Source organism: Zeus faber, assembly GCF_960531495.2.
Source record: "Zeus faber genome assembly, chromosome: 7".
Classification (NCBI taxonomy): Eukaryota; Metazoa; Chordata; class Actinopteri; order Zeiformes; family Zeidae; genus Zeus; species Zeus faber.
Genome location: NC_137203.1, coordinates 17,666,364 through 17,690,320, shown reverse-complemented (window position 1 = coordinate 17,690,320; position 23,957 = coordinate 17,666,364). Strand labels below are relative to the sequence as shown.

Here is a 23,957-nt window from a genome sequence, read left to right as displayed (position 1 = left end):
CGGTGTGATGGCTAACGGTGGGGACTCCTTCGGCCTCCCAGAGCGTCCAGACACAGACTGCATGGATTCACCAAAAGAGAGTAAACAGGAAAGTCAGACGCGTGTGTTGAGCACGCCAACCTCTCCACAGACTGCGTGTAACCAGCAGGTAATGATATTCAATTATACTACACATATCATTGTATTATGCTATTATATTATACAATATATATAGGCCTATCTATAATATTTTCTAATATTAAACTACACTATACTATTTTACCACATATAGTTATATATTAACATACATTGTCATATATATTGTATAAATGCATGTATTAGCATAACTAAAATTCGAAAATATTTTAAAATTGTGAGCGTGAGTATATGAGTGCAGCAATTTTAAATAATAAATCCCAATTGTGAAATAAACTACAAAAATCACTTAAATGCAACCTAGATACATACTGTACATAGCTAGAGGGTTTTTTTTAATTTTCGTTTAGTAGAAAATAATGTTTTTTCGACATAGCTGCTACACGATGAATTATAATCGTTAGTTTCCCCTAAATATTGACATCCATTTCCACCTGGCCGCAGGGAATGGACGGAATAAAAGTGTTTCTTCACGAGAGAGAACTCTGGACCAAGTTCGATGAAGTGGGGACCGAAATGATCATCACTAAAGCTGGAAGGTACAGAGACGCATGGAAACACGTGTACTACTCTTCATGTTACCGTTGTGCACAAATAAAGCCGCGTCTCAAGATCGGAAAACGTGGCTTCGTGAAAGGGACTGAAGGGTGGGACCGTCTTTTCACATGCAGGGTCCGAAGCACTTTTTTTTTTTTCCAATTATTATTATTTTTTTTTATTAATTATTTTGTCACTTCATCGCCTAAACCCAAATGAAAGAAAATAGCGACTGGTCATTTGATCCCTGTAGGAGGATGTTCCCGAGCTACAAAGTGAAGGTGACAGGACTCAACGCTAAAACCAAGTACATCCTCCTGATGGACATTGTACCTGGGGATGACCACCGCTACAAGTTCGCGGACAATAAATGGTTTGTATTCATATGATTCAGTTGTTAAGACCAGACGCCGACCTGCGTGTCCAAAAAGTAGCTCCCAAAAAAATACCTGCTCCGATTCATGGGATAAAATGCAAATTTGAACAGAGGGGTGATGCACCCTAGATGGAGCTGCATATAACCTTTAGGCAAAACTTTTTATTCTCTCAGTGAGGCCCTAAAAATAAACCTCGACTGCGGCTCCCCTGCGTGGGGTTTCTGACCTGTGAACGAATCAACCAATCAGAAGACAGGAAGGAAGGCGCTTAATACGAGGATAAACAAAATGAGATGTATTTTATTCATCATGTTCTGTTATTATTATTTAATAGATAGATAGATAGATAGATAGATAGATAGATAGATAGATAGATAGATAGATAGATAGATAGATAGATAGATAGATAGATAGATAGGCGATGATGATGAAGTAGTAAAAATAGAAATAAATTGGAAATGTTAATATATATTATTTTTATATATTATCAATGATAAATTATGTATTATATATCATGTCGTATATTTTATTATTGTTATTATTGTATTATTTTGTAATATGTAAATAGTTCATCACGTTTGTAGCTTGCGAGCTGTTAATGCATTAACTCATGGATCCTTAGTTAACTTTCCCTTTTGAAACTTATAGCCCTGTATTTTCCATTGATCCTCCAATTGGCACCAATTTGTAAAACCCCAGTCCTTGTTTTGATATTAAAACTGTTAATAATGAATTTTAAGTTATCTCCGCCGAGGTTAAACGAGGCGCTGGCTGAAAACATGTCCGGGCCTACTACTTCCACAGCGTTGGGGAGCGCTTCTCGTGGCCCACTTCCCCGCGTGTTTGCCCGCAGCCTGCGTGTCTCTGTCCCCCAGTTCAATCTCAGTGGGAGGGTTCACCGGGCGGACAGACAGCGCACACGCACACGCACGGATTAGAAGCGTCCCATTCAAGTGCGTGTTGTTGCGCTGAGGGCTAAATCCGAGTTCGACTCATTTTAGTATATACTCATCCCATGCCCCCCCCCCCTCCTTTTCCAAGTCCTGCCTGCCCGAAAAAAATCGTTGCAAATCCAACGGGCTGGAAACAGGCAGGAATTGGGGATAAAATTGTTCTGACAGAAAGTCCCAAGTCAGTGCATCATTTTAAAGCACTGATATATATACGTGTATGTATATATACACACATATTCTCTGTAGGAATACTAATAAAACACTATATATATATATATATATATATATATATATATATATATATATACACTGTATATTGCAGCTGCTCTGGCTATTTATTGGCAAGTATAGGGCTCTAGTGTTTTAAAAAACACATCCTCACACGCCATCCAAGTCATTTTATTCCTTCCTAATTGTAGCCTGTGTGTATTTTCGCTTATAGTTATATATAAACAATCCGCACATAGACTTGAAGACTTGGAGTTAGGGTCCGTGCACCCCGTGGTAATTTATGGCGAGGTTTAAACGGCGACTAGTCCACATTTTTTTGTTCGACGTTTTTAAACGACGGGACGCATAATGAACATTTATTCGACCGGTGTAGCTGCACGGGCGTCGCGCAGGGCACGGACAGTCCAAACCAGGTCAAACCGGCAGGGACGACCGACGCCCTGCGTGACACTGACCGAGGTTTTTTTTTGATTTTTTTTTTTCCTTGCGTGCTGATGAATTTCTCGCCGCAGGTCGATCACCGGGAAAGCGGAGCCCGCCATGCCCGGGAGGCTGTACGTGCACCCGGACTCCCCGGCCACCGGCGCGCACTGGAGCCGCCAGCTCGTCTCTTTCCAAAAACTGAAGCTCACCAACAATCACCTGGATCCATTCGGACACGTAAGTCACATCGTGCGGTGCGTGTTGTAGATTAATTAATTAATTTTCTTCATATTTTCGATTAATATTTACTTGATATTTTCGATTCATATTTACTTTATATATTAGATTCATATTTACGTCACCTGAGAAGATCCTTCAGACGTCGTTATTGTGGAAACGCGCACCGCACTGGGCTGCGCGCCCCGCCGCTCATCTGATTATTTTCATAAAAAAAAAAAAAGAAAAAAAAAAGGATTTGATTATAAATTTAAAAAATAAATAAACCGTACGTCTTACAGCGGTCTAGCGGAAGGAACTGTGCAAAATCCACAAATCATGCATTTTAATCGGCCCAAATAAGCCGGAGCGATGTTTGGATTGTCTTCCAATTCAAAAAGAGTGATCGCTACATTAGAGAGCGCGAACAGGCGGAACCCGGGGATCCGTGGGGCTGAAATGCATCACGACACGCTGACCATTACTCACCAAAACCCACAAAACATCACGACACAGTACAAATCACGGGGGCGGTGGCGGGGGTCCAGACACTACAGCCCGAGCCAGACATCTCGGAAACCCCCACAGCTTGTGTTGTTGTCGTTGTTTGTTTTCCAACTCGGGGGGGGGGGGGGCTCACGGTGAGTGGGACGCAGCCGCACGGCGGGGCACCGGGCGGCCGTTCCGGCTGGAGCGGGTCCCGGTTCCGCCGTGGAAACGGAGGAGCGGAGGAGACGGAGCCGGGTCCTTTTGGGGACGCCGGCTCCGTAAGATTGGGAGGCGGTGATTTCGAGGCCATTACCTAATGCGTGTTGCCACTGGACACGTCACTACGATTTAGCAGAAGAAACACACGCGCACAACACAAACGCGCGCACGCGACGCCTGCACACTAGTGTGAGAGAGGTCGAGAGAGAGAGTGTGTGTGTGTATGTGTGTGTGTGTGTGTGTGTGTGTGTGTGTGCGTGCGTGCGTGCGCGTCTGTGCGCGCGTGCGTGCGTGCGTGTCTGCGTGAGTGTGTGTGTGAGAGAGAGAGAGAGAGAGAGCAACATGATCCAATTATTGCCACTTGGAGTGGTCAGTATAAGTTTCAATTAGCAAATTTGTCCGTGCTTTGTAAAGTGTCCTTGTTATTAAAGGTAAGCTCAGTAAAGTAGTAGTTTATCCCGAGGAGGGACACGGGGCCCCAGGTAGTGCGAGGCTCCATCTGGAAGCAACGTGCAAGTCCATTTAAGTCAATGCCACTGAATTTGGTGATTTATTGGCATGGATGGGGGAGCATAGGCCGATACGTTTATACTGCCAAAGCAAGTGGAAAACAAAACGACAGGGAAGCAATAAGTAGTAGGTCTACAAGAAGTGAAGATAAACCAAAATTAGGAAAACATTGTGAACACTGTAAAAAAAAAAAATACATACATACATACGTACATACGTACATACGTACATACGTACATACATACATACATACATACATACAAACATACAAACATACATACATACATACATACATACATACATACATACATACATACATACATACATAAAGGCCTTTATATAGAGCCAGTCACACACATATACATATATGGAGAAAAACAGGGCTTTTCCTGCCTGCCCCCGCCCCCACATCCCAAAAGTCTCACACTTTATCAATCAATCTCTCCTGCAGATAATACTCAACTCCATGCACAAATACCAGCCTCGCCTCCACATCGTCAAGGCAGACGAGAACAACGGCTTCGGCTCAAAAAACACCGCGTTCTGCACCCACGTGTTCTCCGAATCCGCCTTCATCGCCGTGACGTCATACCAGAACCACAAGGTGAGGAGTCGACCGCGTGGGCGCGAGGTGGCGTTTTATAGCTGAAAACGCCACATGAACTGTTGTTGTTATTATTATTATTATTATTATTATTATTATTATTATTATTATTATTAGGGGATCCAGCCCGCAAGGCCTTTATTATAATTATTTTATTTTATTTTATTTTATTTTATTTTATTTTATTTTATTTTATTTTATTTTATTTTATTTTATTTTATTTTATTTTATTTTATTTTATTTTATCTTATTTTATTATGGACCGAATCTTATTTTTGTGGCAACTATAAAAATATTGGACATGTCTGAGTGGGAAATCAAACTCTGGTTTTGTCCGGTTTGATGAACAGAGGCAGAACAGTTTTCATTCGATCACTAGTTGAAACCAAACCATGCATGCTCTCTCTCTCTCTCTCTCTGTCTCTCCCCTCTCTCTCTCTCTCTCTCTCTCTCTCTCGCTCTCTCTCTCTCTCTCTCTCTCTCCCTCTCTCTCTCTCTCTCTCTCTCCCCTCTCTCTCTCTCACTCTCTCTCTCGCTCTCTCTCTCTCTCTCTCTCTCTCCCCCCCCCTCTCTCTCTCCCCCCCCCCCCCCCTCTCTCTCTCTCTCTCTCTCTCGCCCCCCCTCTACAGCCTCTGTTTACACTGATGGCTGTATTTTGGATCCAGAAAATCTATTTGGATGTGGCTTGTTTATTCAAATATTCTCTATTTGTAAACATGATTAAAAATAAATTATACAAATATGTATGCGTGCGTGTGCGCCTGAGTGAGTGTGCGCGCGCGCGTGATTAATGCATGTGCGTGTGTGTGTGTTTGTGTGTGTCCGTGCGTGTGCACATTTCTTCACAAGCTCGAGTGTTACCGTTTCTGTGTAGAAAAGGTGCGTTTCGCGCACACTCTCTTTATACTTAACGACTTTGTAAATAGAAGCCAATCATCAAAATAAACATTCGTCTCCTGAGTTATTTTATTCAGTTGATAGTGAATTAAGCTCCTGCTGTTTCTGTTTTTGCGTTTAGTGAATTTCATGTCATTCACAAAAACATAAAAATAAGCTGAACGGGCCTAAAATCTTCACTCGCCACATCCTTAAAACGAACAATTCAAAATCATGAACTGATCGGTTTATTTTTTTGGCCCTTCAAGCTTTTATAATTGTTAATTGTTATTACAATGTTATATTATGATTGTGATTATCATTGTTATTATACTATTATGATGATGATGATTATTATTATTACTGTTATTGTTGTTATATGAGGTATGTATAATAATAATAGTAATGCAACAATAATATTAACACTATTATAAAAATATGTATTATACAATATAACAATATATATTATAATATTATAATAACCACAACAACAGTATATAAACAAACAAACAAACAAACAAATAATACATTTCATCTTAACAACAAACTCAATAGTTAAATATATTTGATTTGATTAGTAAAATAAAAATAAATCACAACTTTCCCACCCTATTGTAATTGAATCAAAATGAGCTCGTAATAATACACATTTAGATCAGTTCTATGAAAACAAAATGAGCTTGTGTCAGATGTCCAGTCTTGAACACTGGACGTGGTCCTCAGCCAAACAAAATCTGTCACGACGCAAACATGTGCCTCCATGACATCACTTGAGAAAAGTTTGAAGATTTAACATCAAAGCCCTCAACTTGGGACCACTAAAAGCTTTCGCCCGAAATCCTTAAACCTGGAGACTGTTTGGGTAAACAGTTTATTCTGTGTCAGCTGGCGCGAACACTGTCCACTCCACTGGAATGTCAGTGGCTGAAGAATGTTCCTGGGGAGGACCTTACAGTAGTGCTGCTTTTAACAGCCGCTCCTTCAGCGCCTCTTATCCAATAGCAAACCACACACTCAAATCAGATTCAGCTGAACAATTGAATATGCTCGTATTTATTTATGTATGTGTGTGTGTTTGTGTGTGTTTGCGTTCAAGTACGTTCACAGAATTGTCTGTCCCACTTTACCAATAAGTGCTATTTCTGCCTGTGTGTTTGCCTAAGGTTCTGCCTGTGTCAAATGTGAGGCGTATCTTGTCCCTTTTAGATCACGCAGCTGAAGATAGAGAATAATCCTTTTGCAAAAGGCTTCAGAGGAAGCGACGACATGGAGCTGCACCGTATGGCCAAACTGCAAGGGTGAGCAAAGCCGTGTCCGTGTGTTTAAAACTGTACGTCCCCGGTCATTTGTAAAAAAAGCCAAGTTGGTCCCCCTCACAACCCGATTTGCCTCCGTGACATCACCGAGAAAAGTTTCGAAGGCTCGACATCAGAGGTGTTGCTCTCCTCCGTCTTTCCCTCTGTTATGATGTGGCGCATATGTTCTGTGTCACGAGTGTGTGTGAGCTCAGACAAGACGTATAGCGATCTGAGCTGCTGTCACCTGGAGGTTGATCTTTGCATGAGTACCTAATCTGATCATGTACCAAGCCGTGGTCTAGATGGATGGAAAGATAGATAGATAGATAGATAGATAGATAGATAGATAGATAGATAGATAGATAGATAGATAGATAGATAGATAGATAGATAGATCGATCGATCTGCCGTCCATCCGTTGCACCCTTGCTTTTGTTCCACTGATAGCTCTGTGTCGTGTTTGTTTGCGTGTCGCTCTAATCTCTGTTGTGTCAGGCAGTTTCGGGCTTTCAGCGAGCCAATGGGAGGAGGCTATTAGAGAGGCAGGAAGAGGGGGAGAGCAGGGTGAGGAAGAAGGGGGGGGGGTCAGAGATGTGGCTCCCATGCTATCATGCTGCTGTGGTTGTTGAAGGGGAGAGAGAACAGAGGAGGGGAGAAGAGGAGCGGAGATTGTATCTGAAGTGACATACGGCTGGATGTTTATTTTTAGTGCAGCGAATTATATCACTGTGTGTGTGTGTGTGTGTGTGTGCGTGCGTGCGTGCGTGCGTGCGTGCGTGCGTGCGTGCGTGCGTGCGTGTGTGTGTGTCACTGGCACAAGAGGAAGAGTTGTAGGCCTGCTGTCCCTGACATACCAGAGAGTTCACCGAGTGGGCAGCGAAAGAGAGAAACAGGGAGAGGTTCGGTAGAGACGGAGAACGGCAAAGTAGAACTGAAAAAAACAAAAAGAAAAGAGGGAAAATGAAATAAAGGGGAAAAAGAATACGCCGGACGGACATGAATACCACAGGAAACCGGAGTCAAGAAACAATAACTCTGCTGTCACCTAACCCCTCGCTCTCTCTCTCTCTCTCTCTCTCCCCCTCCTTCTCTCTCTCTCTCTGTCTCTCCCGCTCTCTCGTAATGTTCCTCAGTAAAGACTTCCCGGTGGTTCCTCGCAGTACGGTGCGGCAGAGAGCGTGTTCCAGCGGGAGCCCGTACGGCGGGGAGGCCCGGGCCCTAAGGAGGTCCCCCGAGGCCCATCGCTCGCCGTACCCCTGCGAGAATGGCCTGAGCATCGGCAGAGGCCCCCGGGAGCTGCTGAGCGGCCCGCCGGCTCACTACGCCCTGCCCCATCACCCCCACCCGCAACACAGTCAGCAGCCACAGCTGTACCATTGCACTAAGAGGAAAGGTACGGGGCGGGGCTTCCAGGTCGCACGGCGGCAAACGTCCTTTGAAGACAGCGAAATTCTCTCGCCAAGATGAAGCCCGAGGTGAACATTCTGTCATTGTCTCTCTCTCTTTCTAGTGGACGAGAGCTGTCCTCCGGGAGACCGCCAGCACCACTACAAGAAGCCCTTCACCGGTAGTTCACCGACCGAGGGCGAGTCTTACTACCACCCTTACTCCTACGCTCCTCCTCCTCCAGCTCTGCCCAACAATCCTCCTCCGGGCCTCACCGACCCCGCCTACAGCTCAGACATGGGACAGCGCCAGGCCTGTATGTTCGCGGGCTCCGAGCCCCGGCTGGAGGACCTCAGTTGCGCCACCTGGTCCTACACCTGCCCTCTGCCCCCCTCCATGACCCCCATGGAGCCCTACGCCGCCTACAGCCCCAGCCCGCAGGGCTCCCGGCTCAGCGCGATATCCCACCAGAGTTCCCCCACCCTGGGGGACTCCATCCCCCACGACCCCTACCAGAACCAAAGTTCCGGGGCTCCACCCCACAGCGCCCAAAACCTACACAGCAGGCAGCTCAGCCCTCCCCTCAGAGAGTATCCGCGGTACACCTCCAACCTTTCTCCGCCGCTCTACCACACGCTAGAAACTCACGCACACATCAGGGGGGCGGTGCCCGAGTGGAGCGTGGCCTCTTAAAAGAGAGAGTTCAAGACTAAAACACTGAGATGACTCTACATCCGAAGATGAAATCAATCAGCCCTTCTTTCCGCTCTTACGAAAGGTGATGCACTATACATTCATTAAACGTGATATTACCTTTGTAACATAATTGTGAAAAGTGTGGTCTTGTGCTGTATGACGTCTTTTCTTTTTTTCTTTTTGGCTGGTGTGCTTCTCCCTCACGCCAGACGGAGATGGAAATGGTTAGAGATTAGTTCGGACAATTCAACGATATGCTGAAGTTCCGGAGGGGGCACGCGAGGAGGTTCCCGCTAGATCGGAAAATAGCCCCCCCTGTCCGGGCAGCACAATGAACATTGAAGACTGTACTTTCTCGCTTTTCCAAACTTACCCCCCAAAGATCCGCCTTGTCCAAATGTTTGCACTGTGAGCCGCATCGGGCCAAACCATGGAAAGTACTGAGCCGTTTTCCCTGTCTCGGTGACTCCTACTCTTTGCATTGTGACGGATGTAAATTGTGACCCACCGTGAGACAGGCAGTTACTTTTACTGACCAAAATAATCTCAGCTTTCACAAGTAGAGCCGGAGGGAGACATTTTTCTCTTCTTGGCAGAGCGAAAACACAGCTCGTCACTTCGTCTCATTGAAGGAGAAAGGCACGAGTTGTGTGTGTGTATGTCTTTGTGTGTGTGTGTGTGTGTGTGTGTGTGTGCCTGTGTCTGTGTTTTCTTGTGTGTGTGTGTGTGTGTGTGTGTGTGCATGTGTGTATGTGCATCTGTGTGTGTGTGTGTCCTATGTCAGCTCAGCTCAAGACTGCTACGAGTTAATTCCCACTAAGGCAGGCGGTAGTGGCTGCAGGCATCACACCATAGAGATAAACAGTTTGTTTAGACCATGCTACAGGGTGTCGGACCTGTAAACACTGTTTCTACTGCACTACTCAGCATCATACAACTGTCATCGCTGTCCTCTCGGTCACCCCGAACTGACCAATAGAAATGTTTTGCCTCGCCCGGAGCCCACCAATCAGCACGTTCCTCCCTTTCATTGCTGGTAGACCAGTCAGAGCTAGCCCTGTTTTTTTTTTTTTTTTTTTTTCCATGGTTAGCCCATTTTGGTTTTTTTTTAGAATGAATTATTCATGAGTCCAGTGTGATCCCTGACATGCGAGAAATGCTGAAAAAAATGCAAAGACAAACAAAACGAATGCCGTAGTTGCTACAAGTGTGACATCGTATTCGCCCCGAATTGCCTTTATTTTTCTCAGTTCAAATCCATCATTGTTTTTGCACTTGAGGCTTGGACTATCATTTTCACTATTTAACTCTTGGCAGGAGGAAATAATTTCAAGGAACATTATCTTCCCACATCTGAGCTGATCTTCAGCTGAGTCTTTTAATTGATATGAACACGCTGTTCCCTCAGTCTTTTGCCGACTTTTCTATTTAATATGCAGTACCATGAGAGAGGAGTCACAATGTCAACCATTCCTTGATATGTATTTAATGTGTGTGTGTGTGTGTCTAAATTTGTGTCCATATGTGAACACATATGTTTATGAGTGTATACGAGTGTGTGTGTGTGTGTGCGTGCGTGTGTGTGTGCGTGTGTGGGGGAGAGATTGGATTTGGGTGAGTAACAGTGGTGTCTAAAGAACTCTCGTGTTTTGGGAAACATTTGTGTTTTACATAATTGTTCCTGATAATAGTATTTATTACTATAGCCTCGTTAAGGTTTGTTTGTTATGAGATTTGTGAAATGAGACAGTATTGTTTGCAGTTGTTTGTTTAATTCCCATTGAAATTTTATTTCTGATTTACAACCCCCACCCCGCCCCTCCGCCCAGAATTTCAAAGTGGTGATAAATGGTTGTGATAACAAATGACATTTTCTGTTCCATGAAAATAAAAACAGATTTATATTCCGAAATAAAAAACATTTTAGACATTTTAAAGTCAGCTTGGTGGGATTACTTGGGTTGTGACTCATGAAAAAAAACACAGTAGCGACTAATGATATTCAAATCCACTCACTACCCTACGGCATGTAAATGGGATATATTGTCCATTGATAGAAGGACAGTCGTTTATCAATATGAATATTATATCAATGATCGCCAACTCTGCCTTTTTTTTAATAACACCTGAAATTCAATTCCCTGGGGTCTAATGTGTGAAAATGTGTTTCGTGTCATCTTATCTAGTGTGGGCTCCTCCCCCTTGTCTGGCCGATTCCTTATCCAAACCTCTTCAACACACAGCGGAGAAGCCCCTCCCTGCTCTGGGTGCTGGGGGTGGGGTGCTGGGGGTGGGGTGCATACCTCGTCCTCCTCCTCTTATCTCTGACAGGTTGTTTGGCATCCGTAGTCTCCAGCAGCTGGACCCCCTCACTGACAACCTGCTACCCAGAAGTCCAGCAGGTTCGGCTAGGATGAGGGGGGTAACGCAGGGTGTGGTGTGCTGGTGGTCCCACTCTTTATAAAAAAAAAAAAAGGCCCACAAACCCTTTTTTCATCTTTTTTTTTTTTTTTTTTTTCTTCCTCCTTCCACCTCAAACCTCCATCACCTTGAACAAATACACACGCGCTCCCACACACCCCCCCCCCCCTTGTCCTTCACAATGTGATGTTTCTGTTCTTGTTAAATGAACCTCTTACGCCTGACACCTGCTCGGGGCTTACGTGTGTTTACGCTGTTGGAGCAAGTAGTGAAAAGTGATACACACACATTAGTTTGACAGAATTTAATGGATAAATATTTTATGCAGATTAGCACACCTACTGCCACGATCCCTGTATGCGTAGTGTTACGTGGTTATATGTTGGTCAACAGCTGCAAAAAAAACTCCCTCTCCCTTTCTTTCTCTCTTTCTTTCTTTCCTTCGCTCCCTCTCTTTCTTTCTGTCCTTTTCCCATTCTCCCTCTCTCTGGCACAGTGAGGTCAGGGGTTAAGCAGGCAGCTCTTCAGAGGGTCTGGTCCTCCTTAACCCTTCGTCTCCAGACAAACACGGCGCTCGGAGGAAGGGAAGGAAGAAAGAGAGAGAGAGAGAGAGAGAGAGAAAAGAGAAGAGAGCGAGAGTGCTGCCAGGGGCCTCTGACGCCGAAGATATATAGCGACATCACACGCCTGCGTGTACAGTAACAGTGCACGTGATACAGTACCCGGTGCCCGTGACCAGTGGGAATCTGGCACGGAAAGCAAGCTTCTGGGGAATAGATGATGAAAACGATGAAATAAATAAACACACAGCAGGCGCGTGTGTGTGTGTGTGCGTGCGTGTGTGTGTGTGTGTGTGTGTGTGCGTGTGTATGTGTGTGCGTGTGTGTGTTTCTGAGTAAAGGAGCTCCATTCATCAGCGGAGGACTTTCTCAGACACACTGGTCTGACAGTGGATTGATGACCTTTTGTGATCAAAGAGCCTAAGTGGTGCTTATCGTTATCTGTCCGCCCCCCTCTCCCTCTCTCCCTGCCCCTTTTTCCTCTCAGTTTTCTCCCTCGCTATTCCCGCTCCTAGCTAATTTATTCATTGATCCTCACACTGATATACAGACATACATCTGGATACACGGCTATGGACTTCTTTGTTTCGTGCATATAAAACCCCCGTGCGCATAACAGCTGTTTTTCCAGAGACAGACTGACATTTTTTAAATGTCATTCATTTGCCCTCCAGGCCTAAATTTTCGTACAGTTCATAAAACGGTGCAGGGGCTGCAGCGGTCTCGTCTCATCTCAGCCTTTGTTTAAACCTGGAAGTTCTTCGGGAGAAAACGGTTCGTCTTTAATTGCTTGGTGTGGTAAAGCTACGCTCAGAAGGTGAATAATAACATCCATGGATTTTTTTTAAATTTTTTTTTATTTCCTGACCTGATTTAAAGCTAATTTCATTATCATTGGAATCGTTTTGTCCGTCGACTTGGATATATGAATGTGTAGCTCGGCCTCTCTCGCAGGACACGGAGAGGCATTTGTGTGATGTTCTTACATTAATGATGCCATTTTGAGTGGAATAAGTGGCCCTGGATGGAGTGTAATTGGTAAAGTTAATTATATTCCCCCTTTAGAGGTCTGATGGTCATGCGGGCCCATTGGCATCGGCGGGAGGCAGCACGACACAGGCGAACACTGCACCACTTCCATGTGGGTGTAAAACGCCTATGCGGTTTTGGACACATTAAGCTTTTAATGAAATTCTGTTTTTGTTTTTTTTACTCTATATGTCTGATCGTAGGGAAGTGTTATGTCTTAACATAACCATTTTTATTATTTTTTTAAATTGTGGAGGTTAGGGGGTGGTTCCAGTCAGCTCAGCCGGCTGGTGGAAACTTCAAACACGGTCGTGATAACGACAGCAGCCTAAAATCAATTAAAATTCGGAACTGACATAAGGTGCAACAAAGTTGATTCACAGAGAAGGTTCATGTGCATGCTATTGTCCATTCCACGTTTCCTAGCGATAATTTAAAAGCCACAAGAATGGTAATGCTATTAGGCACTGTATAGTAACGAGACTCAGACCCGAGCTAATTTCCTCCCAAATGAGACTTTATGGCTGAAATAACCATAGAAACGCTGAAGTAGATCTTAATATGAGCATAAGGGCTGTCAAGGATAAGAGGGCAAGCGCATGTGCATGTGTGTATCAGTATGTGTGTGTGTGTGTGTGCGTGTGCGTGTGTGTGTGTGTGGGGTTGCCACCATTTGCGCTTGGCTTGCTCTGCCTGCTGCGTCCGAAAGACAAAGGGCGGGGTTCAGAGGTCAAACTAACAGCAGACGGTCCAGCCGGGGTCAGAGGGCTCAGACTAACCTGATCAGCGATGGCTGTTTATCTGACGACCTCGTACCACGAGGGCGATGGCACCGACTCGCTCTCTCTTTCTCTTTCTCTCGCTCTCTCTCTCTCTCTCTATCTCTCCCCCCCCCCCCCCCCCCTCTCTCTCTTACTTTCCTACTTTCACTTTCCCCACTTTTGGAGTCGGCATCTCCCCACACGCCGAACAACCTGAGCGTGATCTCCGCGGCAAAGGAAGAGCGGCGGATGAGCACGCGAGAGCGCCGTGATGTGAGCATGAGTAATTGTTTTAACTCTACACATACTGCTGTACTTTGAGGTCTGCTGTGGCGAGACCTGCGGCCCAACATGCATGACAGGGTGAAAGGGATAGAGGTGCTCCCGCAGTGGGTGGCGGTGGGGGCTGCGGGCCGACATGGAGCCAATGTCCCGTCTGATTACAGCCAGAGGACTGGAGAAGCACACTAATCCACTGCACACACACACACACACACACACACACACACACACACGCGCACATGCGCACGCACACATGCACGCACGCACACACACACACACACACACACACACACACACACACACACACACACAAAATCACACAAAGAAATACTTAGGAGGACACATTCCCCAATTTGTTCTTCCCAATTCCCGTTGACCTCACTGCCGTCCACTGGGCTTCCAGTGAAACGGTATCACTGCCAGCGGGAGACCGTGGATCACAAATCTAAGCTCTCTTCTGTTTTGTCAATACCCAGACTGGGTTCTCACCAGGTTAGAATTTGAGGTGGAAATATTTATTTAATTTTATTTTATTGGATCCACTCACATCCACTTTGTAGAACACAAACCCACATCCACTGCTCTCTGACAGCCTCCAGGCAGCGATCGAGGGGAGTACGAGTCCGAAATTTATGTCAAATTACAGTAAAACCTAGTTAAGTTATGAAGTTATGAAAGGATACCTGATATATTCAAATTATTATACTAATAATATACCTAATATACCTGATGGCAACTGATGGCACTTCCAAATGAATAAGTTCCTTCATAATTACTTGGATGACAGCAAAGCATCCGCAAACTATGACACCATCATCACCATACTTAACCGTTAATAAGAGCTTCTTTGATTCCGGTGGAATGTTTAATTTTCTCCGGACGTGCCAATGGCCAAAATGTTGCTCCTTGCTACTTTTCTACCCTAGGCAGGTAGCGAGGCAGAAGCAAACTGAAGAAAACTTACTGAACTTACTGACTGAACTGAAAACATGTTCCAGGGTTCTTTGAGAATTCATAGACAAGATTCACTTCTGTCCCTTTTAATTATCTCCCCTTAGACAATTAATCAACAATCAAAAATTATTATTTTTTGATTGTTGACTGTCTTTCAGCTGAATTCAATGATAATTTAAATTGGAATGAGTTAACTAGAGAGAAGAAGATGAAGATTGAATATTACATGATCATAACACTTCCCAAACTCAGCTGTCGCCTTTTCTTCTCTTTACACCAACGCAGCCCACATCTCCCCCAAATCAAATGTCAACTTTTTTTTGATAACCTATCAAATATATTTACCTGATATAAATGGCAGTGTTCTCGGAGGGGCCCGAGTGCGGTGGCACCGCCTCGTCTTCCCCGCTCCCTCGGCGTCTCCGGAGCCTTGTTTCCACTCATGTACGGCCATGTTTGCAAACAGGCGAGACAAGAGCACCGCTGGGAGACAAACACAAAACACAAACATCAATAAACAAACAAATGCATTCGTACAAATTCATGCATGTTTACTTCCCTTCTCCCCTTTCATGGCCGACATGCTACAGACACACACACACACACACACACACACACGATCCCCTAAAAGACTTCGGCATTGCACTTGTTTCCTGGAAGCAGCATTGTTTTGTGCACATCCAGTGAATCTCCTGGATCTTGTCTCATTATTAATAGATGGTGTCAGAGAGCCGCTGGCCTCTCTGTCTGACAAGGCATTAACATAAACACAGACTTCCTCTCAATATCTGTTTGCGCCGCACTGTTGACCTTTAATAATGGATGCCTAAATGTTTGTTACCTGCCCACTGGAGTGTGAGAGCTGGTGTGTGGGTTCGTGGGTTTGTGTGTGCGTGTGTGTGTGTGTGCGTGTGCGTGTGTGTGTGTGTGTGTGTGTGTGTGTGTGTGAAAGAGTGACAGAAAAGGAGGCAGAAAATGCTGTATCTGCAAATGAATATATATATATATATTTATTTATTTATACTGTATATACTGTTTATATATATATATATATATATATATATGGTGACAATTTGAACTGGTCTTTAACTGACAGGGAAGTTTTCATAAGTAAAAAATAAAAACCTTTCCGGAGCAACTGACAGGGTGACTGAGTTTGCATTTCTTAAATGGGAAACTTACAACAAGAAAAATGAGAAAAGGGAGGAAAAAAAAGGAGAGCAATAGATCGAGGAGAACAAAGTGTTGGATGAGAGAAAGTAAAAATAATGGGCCCGGATCTAAGACTTAAAAGTAGAACACTGGAACCCGAACCAGCATAGACCTCCTACTTGTGGGGGGATTGAACATTAATGACGTTATTTTTTTAGTTGGATATCCTTGTCCACGTTGACTGCTTCGTCTCCCTCTCCTCTTCCTCCTCGGCGGTTAAAAGCTCTGCTGGTGTGTACACGGGTGTGATGTCTCCATCTCCTCCGCCTCACACTGTCGCTGTCACCCGACACAACATGCTTTTATTCTAATAGCATCATTGCATTAGTATTAATAAAGCCTGTGTGTGTGTGTGTGTGTGTGTGTGTGTGTGTGTGTGGGTGTGTGTGTGGTCCATCTACTCATCAAAAATGAATACAGCAGCATCTGTGCCTCTAGCTATGCGTGTTGTTGTTTTTCCCCCTCACTGGATCTTGGTTTTGCCATTTTCCGTCTCTCACTCAGCGCTCTGTGTGTGTGTGTGTGTGTGTGTGTGTGTGTGTGTGTGTGTGTGTGTGTGTGTGTGTGTGTGTGTGTCTGTGCGTGCTCCGAACACGAATGCAGCTGCATCTCCAGATGCATTTCTGTGGTTTCGGCATCTCGCACCTGACATTTATTATTCAAAAATTACGGCACACAGCTTTTCCATTATCTGCACTAATAACACCTTTGCCTGTCTCTCCCCGTGGCCCTGTGCTGCTCGTTCGACGAGGTGACGCCAGAGAAATCACCGATCCTTACATCGCCATGAAATATCCGTCGATACGCTTTCCGTAAAAGTCCAGATCAGAAGGTGAATTCGTGCGAGAGGGAAGAACAAACTGTCTTCCATAGTCAGGTCGTCTGCGCTGGTCCTGACCTTGTGCTGGAATGCTTTCATACACTCCTAGGTGTTGATGGGGACCTGGAATAGACCACACACACACACACATCAAGCGAGAGGAGACGCTTTTGTTTTTCTTTTGACACAACTTAAAGGGACAGAGGGCCTTACAGTCATAGGTTTGTCTAACTTTTCACTAAGCTTTGCGTTATGAATATCGACCCATTTTAGAAATAGCCGAAGAGTTTCGGTCCACGCTTTAAAGTACATGATTGCGTTTACAATCAAAAACACATAAGATTACTTGCCTCGCGGGTGGTCCCTCGGGTCTCTGCACACAACCCCTGCTTTGCAACGTCCACAATTGAAATAAATCACCTCAACGGCATGTGTTCAACGGTCTAATGATTTTTCCTTCCCGCTTCTTTTCATTTTCCACTGATCTGCATTTTTAATAGTCGCCTGTTGTATTCTCTTTTGACTTTAAGCACTTTTTTTTTTGCTGTTGTAGAAATTGCAGCCAGCAGACCTTTATTTTTTTTACGGTAGTGTAGAACCTCTCTCCCTGATGTCTATAACACATAATGTAACAGCATTATGTACTGTCCGGTACACTGACACTCTCAAAGATTCCCGTTGTCGCCGTCGTTTCATTGTTAGGCTGACGGCTCATTTGGGCTTGGCGAGGCTAATTCCGATTCCTATCAGCGAAAAGAAACGGTCGCGGCACGCGTGCTCGTTTAAAATAAAATAATGACATCCGGGCGCAAGGTGTGAGCAGGCGCACGCGCACGCCCTGGTGCTTGTGTGTGCCATGCAATCTACACGAAAACACTGTCCGGACAAAAGTGTGATCTTAGGTGTGAAATCAGAGCTCGTGGTGGAAGGATTGCACTTCTCTTCCCGGTAACACCTGTCAATCTGATTTTTGCACCTCGTGTTTCAGAAGGCCATATCCGGTGGACACTTGGGAGAACATAGTCGTACCCTGGTATGCAACTTTGCACCACTTGGGGCTGTCTAAGCTCTTCGTCTGTGTGTGTGTGTGTGTGTGTGTGTGTGTGTGTGTTGCCATGGAAACTGAAGCATGCAGCTACACAGCAGAGTTGTTTAGGCAGAAGTTGGAAACTAGAACGTTCAAAGGTTTGGGCGTTGTCAACTAAAAGGATTGGAGCCTAAAACAACATGGCCGTGAAATTAGAGGATTATTTCAGGACGACCTACGATGAAAAACCTCTCCTGTGAGTAGCCAAAATATATTGAGTGATTATTTGCGTGCTGGCATGTGACTCTATTCTCCTAAATTGATCCAAGGGATCAATGTTATCCGCTTTTTACAATGTTTGTGTGCGAGCAGAAGGTTGCCTGTGGTGGGGAGGTGTCTGATCGCAGGAGCCACACGAATGCTGGAGAAACACAAAGCGAGTACCGAGGTGGACGAAAAACTTCAGGCCCGAAGAGAGGTGCTTCGCCGGGTGGGACCGCGAGGGACAACATGCCTGCACAGTCCCGTTCTTATCTCCGTGTACCTCAAATCTTCGTGAACCTTGAGGTTTTTCCATTTCCCCCCCGGGTGTGTTTGTGCAGGAGTTCGAGGCCAAGAGGAAGAGCATGCGGCAGCACCGAGACGAGCTGAGGCTGAAGGAGGAGAAACTGAAGGAGTCGCTGAAAAACTTTGACATATTCCTCAAGGTGCACGGTGAAACCTCTGCATCCACGAGTCCAGTTTTTTTGTTTTTTTTGGGGGGGGGACGTCGACACTTAACCTCGACCTCTACCTCTCTCCCCGCCCGCGCAGGAGAACGACGCCAAGCGCAGCAGGGGTGCCCAGAAAGCGGAGAAAGAAAGGCAGGTGGTGCTCCAGAAGGAGAGAGAGATAGAGAGACTGAAGATAGAGTGCACCGCGTTGGACAGGAGGAGACAGAAGCTGCAGAGCAGGGTGCAGAGGAACCACCTGTACTGCAACTTCCTGGAACAGGCCCTCAAAATGACCACGGTGATTTATGGGGACGCGGGAGGTAGCCACGCTGCTCCGTTTCGGGCATGTTTGCGACTGAATCGACAAATAAAAGCCCCTGTCATTTTTAAAAGAGCGCGTTTCTCGCCTCTAGTTCGAGGAGGTGCGGGAGTTGCTGAGTCGTTTTGAGACTCTGCTCGTCACCAGGGACCAGCTCCGTCAGAGGGAGAGCGAGGTGCAGGAGAAGGCGGACGGCCACAGAGGAGCCCTGCAGAGGCTGACGGAGCGGCAGAACCGCCTGCTGCTGCAGCAGAACAACCTGCTGTCCCAGCTCCAGAGCCAGCTGGACCACACCCGCTCAGAAGCTCTCAGATGGGTAGCGGGCACACGCACACACACACACACACACACACACACACACACACACACACACACACACACACACACACACACACAGAGACGGGCCACCTCAGGCATCCACACCGAGGCGACACGGTCTTACTTTTTCCACATAATTCATTCTCCTTTTTATTTTTTTCTCCCAAACAGGAAAGTAAGTGGAACCTCATCCAAAGCACTGCTGCTGCTGAGACACTCCTGCTGGGTCAGATCAAAATGGTGACCTTTAACCTGTACCAGATGACAGGCGGGGAAGTCGGCAAAGGCCAAGGCGTGGCCATAGATGACACGGAGGAACAGCTTCACAGAGTGAGTACCGCTCCACGAAATCATCCCCAAACATCAAAAATCCACTTGACAATTTCAATCTGCATCTTCCTAGGTCCAAATCTTCCTCCAGAAACAGGGAGAAATCGTGAATGATGCTCAGCCCCTGGACATTCGGTTGGACTAGGGGCCGAATGGATCCGTGACAGATTAAAAAGAGCCAAGTGGATTTCTATTTTTTTTGTTTGTTGTTTCAAAATACAATTTTCTCTCCTTGTTAAATAGACATGGGCCCAAATCAGCAACTATTCAGAATGCCTCTGCTGCTATCCAGTGGACAGAAGAGGGCATAGCGATTGGATTGTCTGTTGAATTTTGTCATACGCTGCATCGTCTATATTAAAAACACTTCATTCTCTTTGTGTGTTTTATTATATTTATATATATTGACAGAAGTATGTGTCTTGAACTAGTAGGCTAAAACAGTTGCACGTTTTGATTACATTCTAACAGGGAAAATGGCAAACAGATGAATATTTAACAATACTTATCTGAAAGTAGTCATTTTGAACAATAATATTCTTTGCCGACGGAATACAACACTACTTCCTCTGAAGCCCTCTGCCCCAGGAGGAGGGTGTCAATTGCATTTTTCATTATACCGCATTCCAAATTATTATCCAAACTGGATTTAAGTGTCATAAACATTTTAATTTTTTGTTTTTCGATTAAACTCATGGATGGTTTGTGTCTCAGGGCTCTTTGGATCACTGAAATCAATCTCAGACACCTGTGATAATAGGTTTGCCAGGTGAGTCCAATTAAAGGAAAACTACTTAAGAAGGCGGTTCCACATTAATAAGCAGGCCACAGGTTTCAAGCAATAAAGAAAGAAAAAGGATCCCTGCTGCCGAAAAGCCTCAAAAAGTGCAATGCCTTGGAAAAGATATGAAAACATAAGATATTTCACAAAAACTTAAACGTGATCATCGTACTGTGAAGAGATTTGTGGCTGATTCAGAGCACAGACGGGTTGGTGCAGATGAAGGCATAATGAGGAAGGTTTCTGCCAGACAAATTCATGGGATTAAGAGAGCAGCTGCTAAAATGCCATTACAAAGCAGCAAACAGGTATTTGAAGCTGCTGGTGCCTCTGGAGTCCCACGAACCTCAAGGTGTAGGATCCTCCAGAGGCTGCAGTTGTGCATAAACCTACTATTGGGCCCCCCCGGACCAATGCTCACAAGCAGAAACGGTTGCAGTGGGCCCAGCAATACATGAAGACTCATTTTCAAACAGCCTTGTTCACTGATGAGTGCCGTGCAACCCTGGATGGATGGAGTAGTGGATGGTTGGTGGATGGCCACCATGTCCCAACAAGGCTGCGACGTGGGCATAAAAGGAGAGAAACTCATGGTGTGGCCCCCATCCTCCCCTGACCTCAACCCTATTAAGAACCTTAGGACCTCAAGCAAAAGATCTATGAGGGTGGGAGGCAGTTTGCATCAAAACAGCAGCACTGGGAGGCTATTCTGACATCCTGCAAGGAAAGTTCAAGCAGAAACTCTCCAAAAACTCACAAGTTCAATGGAGGCAAGAATTATGAAGGTGATATCAAAGAAGGGGTCCTATGTTAACATGTAACTTGGCCTGTTAAGATGTTTTTGATTGAAATAGCTTTTGATTTCAGTAAGTATGACCTCCTAATGCTGCAAATTCAACAAGGGACCATTTTCAGTTCTTTACAACCTATAAAATGTTTTGAAAGTCTGTTGTGCATAATAATTTGGAACAGTGCATTTTGAGTTTTTTATTTTTGAAAAAAAAAAACACTGTTATCATTGGGATGTTTTTTTCAATAACATTCGAATTATACCCTAATGGTTGATGACTTGAAAATTATACTGACATGCATAATCATTTGGAACGCGGTGTATATTCTCCAAACCTACTATACATCAAGTCTTGATGTAAGGTCATAAATCGATGAGGTTGGCTCTTCTTTATTTGCCCTTCTTGCCTTTTCCCTTTTTGGGCTTCTTAGCCTTGCCCTTGCCCGACAGGGCCTTGCGGACGCAGTAGCCTCTCCACATGGCTTGGATGATGATGGCCACTTTGGTCTTCAGCTCAAGCTCCAACTGCTCCTCCTTTTTCCTCTCCTCCGCACGCCAAAGCTCCCTCTGTATCTGGTTGTACTCCCGCTCCAGGATGGCGTAGGTCTCCTCCAGCTCCATCAGGTTCTGGTTCTCCTCTTTAAAAGCCTCTTCGATCTCCTCCAGATCCGCCTGCGGGAGGGGAACATCGGACGTCGTTCAAAAGAAGGCAGAAGAACAAAAATGTCGGTGAAGGTTTGAAAACAAGGTCGCAAGCTCAGCCTGTGAGCTCAAATTGCAAATAAATGCACCAAAGAACAGAGTGTTTAACACGCAAAATATATACAGTAATACACAGTACAAACCTAAACGTGACACCTCATACACTTGGATGATATATTGAAACATTTAATTCATATGTACAAATAAATGTATGATCAGAATGTTAAAATGCATAAATGGTCGTCTATTCGACGCTGAATTTCTTCCTGTGACCTTTGCTCTTTGCAGTGTATTCTGTACCTGTTTTTCTCCCATGTCGGCGTCATACTTCATGAACCAGTTCTCAACCTCCGTCTCCACCTTGTATTTTTTCTTGCCGGCGGAAAAAATAAATAGACGTGAGCGGCGCGGGAGTTTTCGCAACAAAACGTGAGATGAATCCTCACTCGGGTTCCGGGGGTGTCACCTTGCGCTGCGCCGTCTCTGCCACTCGGTTCTCCTCGGTGAGAGTCTTCAACTGGACGCTGAGCTGACTGACCTTCTGCTGCATGTCCGCCTGCTTCGCTTCCGACGCGGTGGAGTCCGAGTGGCTCTGCCTGGCCGCGTCCTGCTCCGTCCGCAGGATGAAATCTTCGGAGGTCTTCACCGTTTTGTGCAGGGAGAGTTTCAGCTTCTTGATCACGGAATTCTTCTTGGAGTTCTAAGAGGTAGAGAGAGAAATCAGCACAGATTAATGACATGGAAATATAGTATTCAGGATAGTTATAAGGCAGAGAATGTCATAGAATAGGATACTGTGGACTCTAACCTCAGCATCTCTGCATTTGTTGGCTTCAACAACCTCCTTTTCCAGTGATGCAATCAGCTCCATGTTGCGGCCGTGGCGCACAAACACCGCCTGCATGTGGCGGCGCCTCTTTCGCTCTTGAGCAGGGCTGGTCAGCAGCCCCTCCAGCAGGATCGCGTACAGGTCCTGCAGACTTCCAAGGAGATGTTGCATGCTCTTGCTCACCCCGCCAACTTTTTCGGATTCCGCTCTAAAAACGTGGAGGGCGGCCGGATGGGTGCGGAGCTGTCTCAACACAGCTCTCATGAGGCGCTTGATGTCCCTCTCCAGCTTAGCCCCGGAGTCCTCCCTTGCTTCCTCGGTGTCTCCCTCTTGCGCCCCATCTGAGGCCTGCTTTGGACAATCCAAACCTTCGAGTCTCTCCTCTAAGAATTTGTGCTCTCTCAGCGCCTCACTTAACTCTTTTCCCAGTCTATCGGAGAGACCGTCTAGGTTAAGCATCACTGCTGGCAGCATGGCCACAATCCCAACCTGGCTGATGCAGTCTTCGTCCACACCTAAGATGCGCTGCGTTTCAACGGATAAAAGCTTCTGATTTGAAGGGATGAAGACCTTTTTATCTTCGACTTTCTTGGCATTGCCCTGATCTGGACCGGACGACAAAAGCTGAAGGTTGGCCTCCCCCGCCAACACATCTGCGAACATGCTGTTATTGGAAATTAAAAGTATCTATGTTAGATGAGACAATCCCTGGTGAAATGTTAGTGCGCTGGCCCTGTGTGTTTTTGTGCGTATGTGCCTTCTTATTTGGCGTAAACTGATGGCACTTGCAATAAACGCTCATCTTATGATGTCACAAATACATCACAGGACGACGCCCTCCGGTTTGCAGCTGCCGGGGGGGCGAGCTATATGGGGAATTCCCCTAATATGGTTACAATTGATGACTAGAGTTATCTGCCACACTATTTTTAATTTTGTCATTAAAAGTGGAATATTTTGTAATATCACTAAAGTAATGGCACATCAGACGAGCCGGCCGTCTTGATATATTTTGTGTTTTGTGGCTTAAACTGTGGGAGGAGTAGCGTGGCAAAAATTAGAAATAATATTAATAAGATGAGGAATTATACGAGGAGGAATAATAAGTGTGCAGCGCTGATAGCACACTTAACAAATTATTAAATATTTTACAGGTGAC

At 45.3% G+C, this 23,957-nt stretch overlaps 3 protein-coding genes across 4 annotated transcripts in view; 2 read left to right on the top strand and 1 right to left on the bottom strand.

The window, feature by feature from the left end:
* tbx5b (T-box transcription factor 5b) overlaps positions 1-10,864 on the top strand; it is an 18,033-nt gene extending 7,169 nt beyond the window's left edge. For both annotated transcript variants that reach the window (XM_080003250.1, XM_080003249.1), the window contains exons 2-9: positions 1-148; positions 580-674; positions 926-1,045; positions 2,746-2,893; positions 4,542-4,694; positions 6,777-6,868; positions 8,002-8,261; positions 8,379-10,864. The exon at positions 1-148 is cut by the window's left edge and continues 12 nt beyond it. In XM_080003250.1, the coding sequence (XP_079859376.1) occupies positions 8-148; positions 580-674; positions 926-1,045; positions 2,746-2,893; positions 4,542-4,694; positions 6,777-6,868; positions 8,002-8,261; positions 8,379-8,947 (1,578 nt within the window). In that variant the 5' untranslated portion in view covers positions 1-7 and the 3' untranslated portion in view covers positions 8,948-10,864. The remainder of the gene's footprint in view (positions 149-579; positions 675-925; positions 1,046-2,745; positions 2,894-4,541; positions 4,695-6,776; positions 6,869-8,001; positions 8,262-8,378) is intronic.
* Positions 10,865-18,216: 7,352 nt separating this feature from the next.
* Positions 18,217-19,841, top strand: cfap73 (cilia and flagella associated protein 73; the record flags this gene model as incomplete). Its single annotated transcript, XM_080004238.1, has 7 exons — positions 18,217-18,272; positions 18,389-18,506; positions 18,619-18,723; positions 18,830-19,027; positions 19,143-19,364; positions 19,538-19,696; positions 19,788-19,841. The coding sequence occupies 7 exons, from the start codon at positions 18,217-18,219 to the stop codon at positions 19,839-19,841; spliced, it is 912 nt and encodes a 303-aa protein (XP_079860364.1).
* A 1,816-nt stretch (positions 19,842-21,657) lies between these two features.
* On the bottom strand, positions 21,658-23,461 carry drc10 (dynein regulatory complex subunit 10; the record flags this gene model as incomplete). Its single annotated transcript, XM_080004236.1, has 4 exons — positions 21,658-21,939; positions 22,270-22,341; positions 22,436-22,669; positions 22,778-23,461. 4 exons carry the CDS (start codon positions 23,459-23,461, stop codon positions 21,658-21,660), a joined length of 1,272 nt encoding a protein of 423 aa, XP_079860362.1.
* Between the last annotated feature and the right edge of the window lie 496 nt (positions 23,462-23,957).